The following is a 13,189-nucleotide window of genomic DNA, read 5'->3' on the forward strand; positions in this document are numbered from 1 at the left end:
TTTTTGAGGAGAAGTGGGCCTACGAAGGAGCGGGTTTTTTTGTGGAGGAGGGGAAACAATTTTTTGTTGATGAAATGAGTTGAATGTATATGTTTTTTTGTATTTTTATTTAATGTATTTTTATTTTTGTTTTCATTTTTATTTAGGAATTACATTTGTTGTTTCATTTCTGAAAAGGCAGTGTGCCATTATTTATGTTAACACAGTGGGAGAACAAGTATTTGATACACTGCCGATTTTGCAGGTTTTCCTACTTACAAAGCATGTAGAGGTCTGTAATTTTTTATCATAGGTACACTTCAACTGCGAGAGACGGAATCTAAAACAAAAATCCAGAAAATCACATTGTATGATTTTTAAGTAATTAATTTGCATTTTATTGCATGACATAAGTATTTGATACATCAGAAAAGCAGAACTTAATATTTGGTACAGAAACCTTTGTTTGCAATTACAGAGATCATATGTTTCCTATAGGTCTTGACCAGGTTTGCACACACTGCAGCAGGGATTTTGGCCCACTCCTCCATACAGACCTTCTCCAGATCCTTCAGGTTTCGGGGCTGTCGCTGGGCAATATGGACTTTCAGCTCCCTCCAAATATATTCTATTGGGTTCAGGTCTGGAGACTGGCTAGGCCACTCCAGGACCTTGAGATGCTTCTTATGGAGCCACTCCTTAGTTGCCCTGGCTGTGTGTTTTCGGGTCGTTGTCATGCTGGAAGACCCAGCCACGACCCATCTTCAATGCTTTTACTGAGGGAAGGAGGTTGTTGTCCAAGATCTCGCGATACATGGCCCCATCCATCCTCCCCACAATACGGTGCAGTCGTCCTGTCCCCTTTGCAGAAAAGCATCCCCAAAGAATGATGTTTCCACCTCCATGCTTCACGGTTGGGATGGTGTTCTTGGGGTTGTACTCATCCTTCTTCTTCCTCCAAACACGGCGAGTGGAGTTTAGACCAAAAAGCTCTATTTTTGTCTCATCAGACCACATGACCTTCTCCCATTCCTCCTCTGGATCATCCAGATGGTCATTGGCAAACTTCAGACGGGCCTGGACATGCGCTGGGGGGGACCTTGCGTGCGCTGCAGGATTTTAATCCATGACGACGTAGTGTGTTACTAAGGGTTTTCTTTGAGACTGTGGTCCCAGCTCTCTTCAGGTCATTGACCAGGTCCTGCCGTGTAGTTCTGGGCTGATCCCTCACCTTCCTCATTATCATTGATGCCCCACGAGGTGAGATCTTACATGGAGCCCCAGACCGAGGGTGATTGACCGTCATCTTGAACTTCTTCCATTTTCTAATAATTGCGCCAACAGTTGTTGCCTTCTCACCAAGCTGCTTGCCTATTGTCCTGTAGCCCATCCCAGCCTTGTGCAGGTCTACAATTTTATCCCTGATGTCCTTACACAGCTCTCTGGTCTTGGCCATTGTGGAGAGGTTGGTGTCTGTTTGATTGAGTGTATGGACAGGTGTCTTTTATACAGGTAACAAGTTCAAACAGGTGCAGTTAATACAGGTAATGAGTGGAGAACAGGAGGGCTTCTTAAAGAAAAACTAACAGGTCTGTGAGAGCCGGAACTCTTACTGGTGTCACGCTCGTCGTATACAGAGGACCAAGGCGCAGCGTTATTTGCGAACATGCTTTTATTATTGATACACGAACAAAATAACAAAAACGATACGTGACGTCCAAAGGTGCAAAACACAAACCTACAACAGGAACAAGATCCCACAAACACTGTGGGAAAACTGGCTGCTTAAGTATGGTTCCCAATCAGAGACAACAAGCAACAGCTGATACACGTTGCCTCTGATTGAGAACCACACTGGCCAACATAGAAATACTAAACTAGAACGAAAACAAATGAAAACTCACACCCTGGCTCAACATACTGGCCAACATACATACTGGCCAACATAGAAATACTAAACTAGAACGAAAACAAATGAAAACTCACACCCTGGCTCAACATACTAGAGTCCCCAGAGCCAGGGCGTGACAGTATTCCCCCCCAAAGGCGCGGACTCCGACCGCGCCAACCAAACACCACAAGGGAGGGACCGGGTGGGCACTCCGCCTTGGCGGCGGATCCGGCTCCGGGCATGATCCCCACTCCCTCTCTAACCCCCCAAAGTACCCCTGGTCCGGTCTGGCCCTGCTGACCGGAGCTGGACTGCACACTGGTGGAGCGGATTGCTCTAGCTCCGGCGTGAAGCAGCTGACCCGTGCCGAACCAGGCACCGGTGGAACAGGCACGGGCTGTGCCGGACTGACGACGCACACCACTGGCTTGGTGTGGGGAGCAGGAACGGGCCGAGCCGGGCTGACGAAAACGCACCCCTGACTTGGTGCGGGGAGCAGGAGCGGGCCGGACCGGGCTGACGAGCGCACCACTGACTTGGTGCGGGGAGCAGGAGCGGGCCGGACCGGGCTGACGGGCGCACCACTGACTTGGTGCGGGGAGCAGGAGCGGGCTGGACCGGTCTGACGGGCGCACCACTGACTTGGTGCGGGGAGCAGGAACGGGCCGGACCGGGCTGACGAAGCGCACCACTGACTTGGTGCGGGGAGCAGGAACGGGCCGGACCGGGCTGACGAAGCGCACCACTGACTTGGTGCGGGGAGCAGGAGCGGGCCGGACCGGGCTGACGGGCGCACCACTGACTTGGTGCGGGGAGCAGGAGCGGGCCGGACCGGGCTGACGAAGCGCACCACTGACTTGGTGCGGGGAGCAAGAACGGGCCGGACCGGGCTGGCGAAGCGCACCACAGGCTCGATGCGGGGAGCAGGAACAGGCCGGACCGGGCTGGCGACGCGCACCACAGGCTCGATGCGGGGACCAGGAACAGGCCGGACCGGGCTGGCGACGCGCACCACAGGCTCGATGCGAGGGACAGGAACAGGCCGGACCGTACTGGGGACACACACCACTGGCCCTACGCGGTGATCAGGAACGGGCCGGACCGGACTGGTAACACACCCCAGTACCTCTCGCCATGCCTCTACACTTTCCTTCCCCTTTGTGACCAGTGGCCCCCTTAACCTGGCGGCCTCCTCTGCCAACCCGCTGGACCGCTCTATCGCGGCCTCCTGCTGCCCCGTCGTCCACGGCGTGAGCCCCCCCCTAAAAAATGTCTGGGTGTCTCTCCTCCCCGTGGACCAGGCCTCCCTAGTTCTCGACAGACTCTCACCCCACTGCTCCAAAGTCCAACCTCTCTGCTCTTCACTTGGCTTGGCCCAGTCGAGACTCTTAATCCACTGCTCCATAGTCCAACCTCTCTGCTCTTCACTTGGCTTGGCCCTGTCGAGACTCCTACTCAACTGATCCCAGGTCCATCCTCTCTCCTCTTCACGCTGCTTGGTCCTGTCTTGGTGGGATCTTCTGTCACGCTCGTCGTATACAGAGGACCAAGGCGCAGCGTTATTTGCGAACATGCTTTTATTATTGATACACGAACAAAATAACAAAAACGATACGTGACGTCCAAAGGTGCAAAACACAAACCTACAACAGGAACAAGATCCCACAAACACTGTGGGAAAACTGGCTGCTTAAGTATGGTTCCCAATCAGAGACAACAAGCAACAGCTGATACACGTTGCCTCTGATTGAGAACCACACTGGCCAACATAGAAATACTAAACTAGAACGAAAACAAATGAAAACTCACACCCTGGCTCAACATACTAGAGTCCCCAGAGCCAGGGCGTGACAACTGGTTGGTAGGTGATCAAATACTTATGTCATGCAATAAAATGCAAATTAATTACTTAAAAATCATACAATGTGATTTTCTGGATTTTTGTTTTAGATTCCGTCTCTCACAGTTGAAGTGTACCTATGATAAAAATTACAGACCTCTACATGCTTTTTAAGTAGGAAAACCTGCAAAATCGGCAGTGTATCAAATACTTGTTCTCCCCACTGTATCTACAGTGAGGGAAAAAAGTATTTGATCCCCTGCTGATTTTGTACGTTTGCCCACTGACAAAGACATGATCAGTCTATAATTTTAATGGTAGGTTTATTTGAACAGTGAGAGACAGAATAACAACAAAAAAATCCAGAAAAACGCATATCAAAAATGTTATAAATTGATTTGCATTTTAATGAGGGAAATAAGTATTTGACCCCCCTGCAAAACACGACTTAGTACTTGGTGGCAAAACCCTTGTTGGCAATCACAGAGGTCAGACGTTTCTTGTAGTTGGCCACCAGGTTTGCACACATCTCAAGAGGGATTTTGTCCCACACCTATTTGCAGATCTTCTCCAAGTCATTAAGGTTTCGAGCCTGACGTTTGGCAACTCGAACCTTCAGCTCCCTCCACAGATTTTCTATGGGATTAAGGTCTGGAGACTGGCTAGGCCACTCCAGGACCTTAATGTGCTTCTTCTTGAGCCACTCCTTTGTTGCCTTGGCCGTGTGTTTTGGGTCATTGTCATGCTGGAATACCCATCCACGACCCATTTTCAATGCCCTGGCTGAGGGAAATCACCCAAGATTTGACGGTACATGGCCCCGTCCATCGTCCCTTTGATGCGTTGAAGTTGTCCTGTCCCCTTAGCAGAAAAACACCCCCAAAGCATAATGTTTCCACCTCCATGTTTGACGGTGGGGATGGTGTTCTTGGGGTCATAGGCAGCATTCCTCCTCCTCCAAACACAGCGAGTTGAGTTGATGCCAAAGAGCTCGATTTTGGTCTCATCTGACCACAACACTTTCACCCAGTTCTCCTCTGAATCATTCAGATGTTCATTGGCAAACTTCATACGGCCCTGTATATGTGCTTTCTTGAGCAGGGGGACCTTGCGGGCGCTGCAGGATTTCAGTCCTTCACGGCGTAGTGTTTTACCAATTGTTTTCTTGGTGACTATGGTCCCAGCTGCCTTGAGATCATTGACAAGATCCTCCCGTGTAGTTCTGGGCTGATTCCTCACCGTTCTCATGATCATTGCAACTCCACGAGGTGAGATCTCTCATGGTGCCCCAGGCCGAGGGAGATTGACAGTTATTTTGTGTTTCTTCCATTTACGAATAATCACACCAGCTGTTGTCACCTTCTCACCAAGCTGCTTGGCGATGGTCTTGTAGCCCATTCCAGCCTTGTGTAGGTCTACAATCTTGTCCCTGACATCCTTGGAGAGCTCTTTGGTCTTGGCCATGGTGGAGTGTTTGGAATCTGATTGATTGATTGCTTCTGTGGACAGGTGTCTTTTATACAGGTAACAAACTGAGATTAGGAGCACTCCCTTTAAGAGTGTGCTCCTAATCTCAGCTCGTTACCTGTATAAAAGACACCTGGGAGCCAGATTATTTCACTTATAATTCACTGTGTGGTCCTCTGTAGCTCAGCTGGTAGAGCACGGCGCTTGTAACGCCAAGGTAGTGGGTTCGATCCCGGGGACCACCCATACACAAAAATGTATGCACGCATGACTGTAAGTCGCTTTGGATAAAAGCGTCTGCTAAATGGCATATTATTATTATTATTATTATAGAAATCTTTCTGATTGAGAGGGGGTCAAATACTTATTTCCCTCATTAAAATGCAAATCAATTTATAAAATGTTTGACATGCGTTTTTATGGATTTATTTGTTGTTATTCTGTCTCTCACTGTTCAAATAAACCTACCATTAAAAATTATAGACTGATAATTTCTTTGTCAGTGGGCAAACGTACAAAATCAGCAGGGGATCAAATACTTTTTTGCCTCACTGTATCTGTCTTTCTCTCTCTCTCTATCTCTCTCAATCTATCATTCTCTCTATATATTTCTCTCTCTCTTTCTCTCTATCTCTCTTTCAATCTTTCTCTCTCTCTCTATCTATCTTTCTCTCTATCTGTCTTTCTCTCTATATATATATATCTTTATCTGTCTTTCTCACTATCTATCTATCTATCTATCTATCTATCTATCTATCTATCTATCTATCTATCTATCTATCTATCTATCTATCTATCTATCTATCTATCTATCTATCTATCTATCTATCTATCTATCTATCTATCTATCTATCTATCTATATATCTCTCTCTCTCTCTCTCTCTCTCTCTCTCTCTCTCTCTTTCTCTCTCTCTGTATATTTCTCTCTCTCTCTTTCTCTCTCTCTCTCTGTATATTTCTCTCTCTCTCTGTATATTTCTCTCTCTCTCTCTCTCTCTCTCTCTCTCTCTCTCTCTCTCTCTCTCTCTCTCTCTCTCTCTCTCTCTCTCTCTCTCTCTCTCTCTCTCTCTCTCTCTCTCTCTCTCTCTCTCTCTCTCTCTCTCTCTCTCTCTCTCTCTCTCTCTCTGTCTCTCTCTTTCTGTCTTAGGTTCACAACATTCTTTGGTTGTATATGCTTTTTTTCTTTTTTCTCGTATTTCTTAGCTTCTTCCATCAGTCATATTAGCGTAATAACTAGACCAAACTCTGACTCTCCCACCAGTGACACTGTCTCACTGTCTGTGTTCTCATGGCTGGACCTTTAGGCTGCGGATGTGTGTTGTTGGACAGGGCAGTTGAGATGCGGGTTTGTTGGCGGGCTGAGTGCAGCTGCGCGCCACTCGGCCTGGCTGACCCTCGGTAGCCCCTAGCTGTGCTGCGGTGAGCTGGGTTAGGCTAAGAGGAACTGGCAGGGTGCCTTCCAAACTCCTGTGGTTGAGCTAAGGCCTGACTGCCAGGGGGCTAGGGGAGGGTGGGGGGAGGGGTTTAGGGATGACTGCAGGCGTTCATTATTAATTCTATTATTTCATTCTTTAAGTAAATGAAGCTGTTAAAATCCTATGTAATAGTTAAGCTATCGGGATCCTTCTGTGGTGTGGAGTGGAGGGTGGGAGTATATAGGCATTGTTGCATGGCTGTATGTTAGAGTGTGTGTATGTGCGTGCTGCTGTGTTTTCTAAGTAATGGGATTCATGCTGGGACACCCAAGGATGGGGCCTTTATTCTCACACAGCATCCCAAGCACAGAAATGATATGACCATCATATGGCATCAACTGAGGAAATTAAAGGAGCGAAGATACAGTATAATACCCTGACAGTGACACACAGGGCAGTCAGGAGCTGATTTCCATGCCAACTTAATAGAAAATATAAACTTTATTGTTCTATTATACAATACAAAACAACGTAAAGCTAAATATTTGAGAGAGAAATATCTAAAATGCTTTGTTTTACTCTTTTACTTCTCTCTCTATAACCGTATCAAACATTCACAGTAATAAATATTGTTGTATTTACATAAATGGTAATATTCAGTGCATGACGAACATGACAAACACAAGTGTTAGGAGAAAATGAGCAGGGAGGAAAGAAGAATGTTCCGCCAGGTTTCTAACAAATTCTGTTTCCCGCCCTCAACAAAAATGTGAAAACGACATTATTGGAAATAAACAGAATAACAGTTTAATAAAAACATGACCTGACTTATTTACATTTTACAATTTAGTCATTTATGACTAATGATAGCATTTTGTCTCTCCTTCCATCCATTGGCTTATGTATGACAGGTGCATAAATCATTCCTCCCTAAAATTGCAAGTAACTTCAGCATAAATATATATTTCTATATATATTATTTACAACATTTTGGTTCTCTTAGCTGATATTCAATACATTCCCCTTTGTAGTGGCTGTATATTCAAGGTTTTTCCCTCAACGTATAGTTCACAGCTAGATGCAGCTCATATTGAATGGGAAAACCCTCTGTCTGTCCACTGTAAACTTGGAAGGGAAAATATTGGATTATCTTTACACACTTTTCCACAGCAGGGCAATGTGTTAAGTCTCACAATTTTTCTCTGGTCATTGCATTTTAGGAACAGGGTTGCCATATTGCAGATCTCACTATTTGGCAGGTCACCCCAGTTCTCTTGCAGCACCACTATCTATCTCCTACATACATCTAGTTATACTCCCCAATATTCAGTGTATTGATACTACAGTCAAACTATTCATACATACGATTCCCATAGTGAATTCCAGGTTGATATAACATTTTAGAAAATGTTTGTGTTATCCTTGGATGCGGCTACAACGTCCAGTCCTTTAACGTCAGTAACCATGGTGCAGTAAATCACCGCGGTAACTCCGGGTTGAGGTGTAGCAGATTCCAGAGCAATCGAAACAAAGAGGGCATGTGTGGTGAGTTAGACAGGAAATCATAACGGCTTGGTCCATGTCCAGGACCAAAGTACATAGCAATTGGGGGAGAGGACTGCACATCCCGGGAGATGTACTTCACACAATTTTATGTGAGAAAAGTAGAACTGCAGCAAAAGAAAACAAAACAGTGATGTTTAAAATAACCACCCTCTTGTTACAGCTCTTCACCGGTTTATGAGAGACCATGCTTGTGGTTCTCCTGCCACAGAGACATCTGTCTGACATTGTGTCCAGTAACCGTTACTCTCCTTCTCTCCCCTCTCCTCCCTCTCTTGCCACAATTCTATTTCCTTTGTAACTACTTCCTTTTACCCAATCTGCCTCTGGTCTTGTTACTCGTGTTGGGAAGCCATAGTGAGGATTGGTTTCCATTCCATTCTACATGGTTGCATAGCTACAGCATTTAAATACCCAGTAAGCACACTTACATACTCTGTTACCACAGAGCATCAGGAGTAAGCACACGTAAGCACACACGTACACGTACACACACACACAACAAACAAACCCTCCTTCTACACCCTGTAATCATTGTGCTTTTCTCTCTTTCATAAAAAAACTAACATTGATTAAGCTCTAGTACTCCCTGTATTCACTTTTGAACCCCCCAATTACCCCTCTATAGAGTTAGCCATTCCCTTCTCTACCACGCCATTCCTCTATCTACACACCACCTGCCCAAATAACCTTTCCATCTCCATCTCTGCACCCCTGTCCTGGTTCTCCCGTGATCAGAGGCACTGGTGTAACATCTGTGTGCTGGTGCAGTTGAGGCAGCTAACATGGCAGCACCAGTGGAACGTACAGTGACACCTCTCAGTGACCTTCTCAGTCTGAGTTTGGAACCCTCTACCACAACACAGCAGCTCACACCCGTCCAGCGCGGGAGACGAGCTGTTACAGGTCCTCCCCGAGGTTCCATGGGTACCCGTCTTGCCGTGGTAGGTGCAGAAGTTGGGTGACTTCTCAAAGTAGACCAGGTCTCTGGATGACGGGGGTTTGTGGGAGGGGTTCTCGGGTTCGAGATGGCTTGGATCGGCACGGTGAGAGGCGCGGTTGGAACCCTTGTTGGCATAGACGACCCGGGACGCTCCGTCGAAGCGGTCCTTCAGGAAGTCCCCAACAACGCGGAAGCTGGGTAGACGCATCCAGCAGGTACGCATGGTGCATGAGCCTGACATGCCATGGCACTTACACTCTTGACGCATCTCTGACGACACTGTCTGGAGAACGAAGGCAGAAAGGATTAGAGATGAAGAAATGTACATGTGGAAGAAGGTGAGCAAAGAAAAGGTGGAATAACATCAATAGCAAATAAAACATGGAGGAATGGGAAGAGGACAGAAAGCTTGGAAGAAGTTGAAAAGTGAAGAAAGCCTAGAAGAACGTGAAGGGAATAAACATTAAAGAAAATGGATGAAATTCAGAAAAATAGGTTGATATCGGATAATCACTAAAGAGTGAGAGAGTGAACATACAGTATGAAGTGCTATCTGTGAATCAACAATGTCTCCTTCACCATTCTCCCTGCCTCGTTGTTGTGTAGGTTAGTGAGGTATCGGAAATCCCTTCCTCTCTCGCTGGAGTCCACAAACTCCCGACTGAACATCCGGCCAAAGTCCACGTTGTCGCTGCAGCCGCCCCAGTGCCAGTCAGGACCCCCAGGCCCCAGGCGACGGTAGTCACAGGTGCACGACTCGATGGCCCCCTCAGAGCAGGAGCGGGCCACCGCATGGGTCACCCCTGCACTCGTGATCGCAAACACAAACGCTGTCTCTCGGCAACCTGACACAACACAGCAGAAATTCTCTTCAGCGCTATACAATATAGAGCATTTTTTGAAAGTGAATATTAATGTCACTATTTGGTCTGAATTAAATGTAAAAATCTCAAGATATGTAAAGATAGACTTTTCCCTTCCCAAATGGATTCCATGACATTCTGTACCAAAAAGGTCCACCTGTTGCCTTAGTGAGGACGCCCAGAGGGACAACAGACAACTCACCACGGTTAACGATTTTGCCAAATATTGCCGGGCTGTGGGTGGTCGGGCAGTTCCAGCGGCGGTTCCTGAACTGCCACTTGCACTCCTTTATGGCGGTTTGCAGGCCGGCTGCGATGGCGTGGAGGATCCCTGGATTCTGGCGGATGAGGCGGCGCTGGCGACGGCTCAGCTGGGCCAAGCTGGGTTCCAGTACCAACTGGACGTTCTTGGAGTTGGTGAAGAGGTTTGCAGAGGAGGCCACATTCACAATGCCCCTGGCAGAGACGAAGAGAAGAGAGGGTGGAATCAGTTCGAGTTAGAGAGAGAAGCTCATGCATTTGGTTCTTTCATTGACCTTTAAAAAATGTATTGACCTTAACAAAAATTATTCGGTTCAAATGTATTTATTAATATAGGATGCTGATCATAATGGATGATGGAAACAGTTAATTGGAATTTGAGTATCAGCCACAAAAGTAATAACAAGCAACTTCAATACAGTCTACTTTATCTGATATGATTATGGCTGCCATTATTGGCTGCAGTATGACTGCCATATTGCATTGCCAGCCTACTATATTTATGGTTTCAGTTACTTAGCCTAATTGTTGTGTGTCTCCTGCAACCCCTTGGCAATCAGAAAGACATAATTATTTAATTGACAGACCACACTCTTAAAAAAAAAAGTTCTGGATAGAACCAAAAAGGGTTATATTGCTTGCTTCATATATGGCATCCCTAAAGGTTTTATACAGAACCCTTTTCTAGGGTTATTTGATCAGAACCCCAGGGGTTCTTCTTTACTGAACCAAAATTGGTTCCATATGGAAACATTGGGTTCCATATAGGGTTCTGTATGGAACCAATTGCGGTCCTATATACAACCTTAAGGGGTGCCATATATGAAGCAAGCATAGAACCCTTTTTGGTTCTATCCAGAATCTTTTTTTGGAAGAGTGCAGGGGCCAGACAGTATAGTGCGGTCGGTCCAGGCTTTGGAACGCTATTATCCCATCTTCGGATAAATATTTCAATCCAATTTTCTTCTCTCTCGCTGTGTATTTTCCTTCTTTATTTTCTTGGCATATTGTAGTGATAAGGATTGGTTTAGAACTCAGACCCATGTAAAAAAATAAATAAAATAAAAAGTTTAGTTTACCCCAGTGGCATTGCAAGGTTGCCATATTCCATAACGAATGATATTGCGGTCTGCGTTATAATTTGAATTATTCAGTGTAATATTATTAACGCAGCTCCTCTTTCTTTACATATTTGCAGTATAAGGGTATTATTTCTTTATTTTTACAGAATGCACATTATGCCACGACTATAAGCCTACTTAACATTAGATGTATATTTGTCCACTTAAGCTAGTGTAAGACACACTATTTTCACATGTTGGTTTTATAGTTTATAACAAATGTATGCAGACATTGGCGAGGGAATGCATATTTATCCTATAGTTTATCCGATACGACCGTAGACAATATATAGGACCCTGAATACGACCTGGAATGGAACTGCTCTCTGCCATGAAATAAATCCATATTTAATGTATCCCACATTGGACAGAAAAATGTTGTCTAGCGTTCAAGCCACACTGTCAAAATTACAAGCGACAGAGAGAGAGAGAGAGAGAGGGAGGGGGAGAGGGGGGTAAATTGAATAAACATGGGCTGCAACCGTTCCCCAAAAAAACAAAATCGTTATCATATTGAAAAATAATACTTTATATCAAATAATTTCATGGAGAAAGTAATTCCTTTCGATTGGAAACTGGCTAAATCGAGTTAGTTAGGCTACTCGCTCTAATTGGGAGGTCTTATCCAAAGGCCCTCAAATCTTAATGGCTTGTGGTTAGTGCTTGGTTTTCTAGCAGAAATTTACAGAAATTATGAAGCTGGTGCCAACAATAACACATTATTATTTCGAGCATGGAACAGGCCTACCAATTAATGTTTTAGTGTTGATTCAGTTGATTTGGAAGCAGAGCACTGCATATTTCAGGCAATACACCACTATATCTCGCACTGACTCCTTTGCTGCAGGCTTCGTCGAAATGAGCATAGGTCATTAGGAGGCGCATTTAATTGAATGAATACATCACACATGAACTCAACTACTTACCACCACCGGCCGCTGTTGTTAACTGCCCCCGTGCCTGAGAGCGAGGAAACCAGCAGGATGCACGCTGCTTTCATCCCCAGAAGCAGTGCGAGGATCCTCATTGTGTCTTCAATTAGAATATGAAGACAGAGCAGGCAAATGTCAAAGTTCCGCATCTGAATTCCAAGCACTTTGTATATCTGGTTCTAATTATGATAACAATTCTATTTTGAAGCACAAATAAATCTAGGCCTACTAGATATACATCTGTTTACCTTCAGCTCCCCAGCCATGACCCCATAAATAAAACTAATCATAAGAATTGATAATGGAAATAAACCAATTATTTTTAGAATAAATAATGAGATCTCGTATTACAGAAGTCATTCTTATTATAAAAGTGATCTATAGGCTACCGGTTTATTAATCTCTCTGATACCCTGTCATTCTCCCATGCAGGTTATCAAAGAGCAGGTAATGCATCAACTTGTACTCACCACACCACATTCCAAAGAGAGGGACTTTAGAGGGGGAAAAGCAACGAGGAGCCTGTCCTATAATAATGAATCTGGTGAGGAGACAGTCAGACAGAGGAGACAGGTTGCTAAATCAGTCCTTGTCTAGCGCAGCTGAAGTGTCTTTCCAGGCTAGGCTGCTGGATGCTGCGGCTCGAGCGGCTGCTGCTGTTCTCTTGACGCGCTCTATGTCTATCTCTGTAGTGTTGCTCTGGACAGCAGCAGCACATTGAGCGCGTGGGACAGTCCGGAAGACTTGATCCCCTCCGTGAGTGATAGGCGACACATTCTTCTCTTATTGAGCGCTACAAGAGGAATGAAAAAGGATTTGCTGCTCTCATCTCCCTTTTTTTTGCCCTCTTTTCATTAGGATTGGAAGGAGGGAGAGTTAATTGTCTTCATAGGGCACAATGAATAAAGAAAAC

The 13,189-nt window shown here is 45.4% G+C and overlaps 1 protein-coding gene across 1 annotated transcript; it reads right to left on the reverse strand.

The window, feature by feature from the left end:
- Window positions 1–7,167: 7,167 nt before the first annotated feature.
- LOC121537401 (protein Wnt-1-like) lies at window positions 7,168–13,189 on the reverse strand. The gene is made up of 5 exons (XM_041845039.2): window positions 12,747–13,189; window positions 12,271–12,376; window positions 10,165–10,418; window positions 9,679–9,944; window positions 7,168–9,382 (listed from the first exon to the last, which is right to left on the reverse strand). Exons 1-5 carry the CDS (start codon window positions 12,754–12,756, stop codon window positions 8,891–8,893), a joined length of 1,128 nt encoding a protein of 375 aa, XP_041700973.2. The 5' UTR covers window positions 12,757–13,189; the 3' UTR covers window positions 7,168–8,890.

The sequence above is a fragment of the Coregonus clupeaformis genome, chromosome 24, assembly GCF_020615455.1.
Source record: "Coregonus clupeaformis isolate EN_2021a chromosome 24, ASM2061545v1, whole genome shotgun sequence".
Classification (NCBI taxonomy): Eukaryota; Metazoa; Chordata; class Actinopteri; order Salmoniformes; family Salmonidae; genus Coregonus; species Coregonus clupeaformis.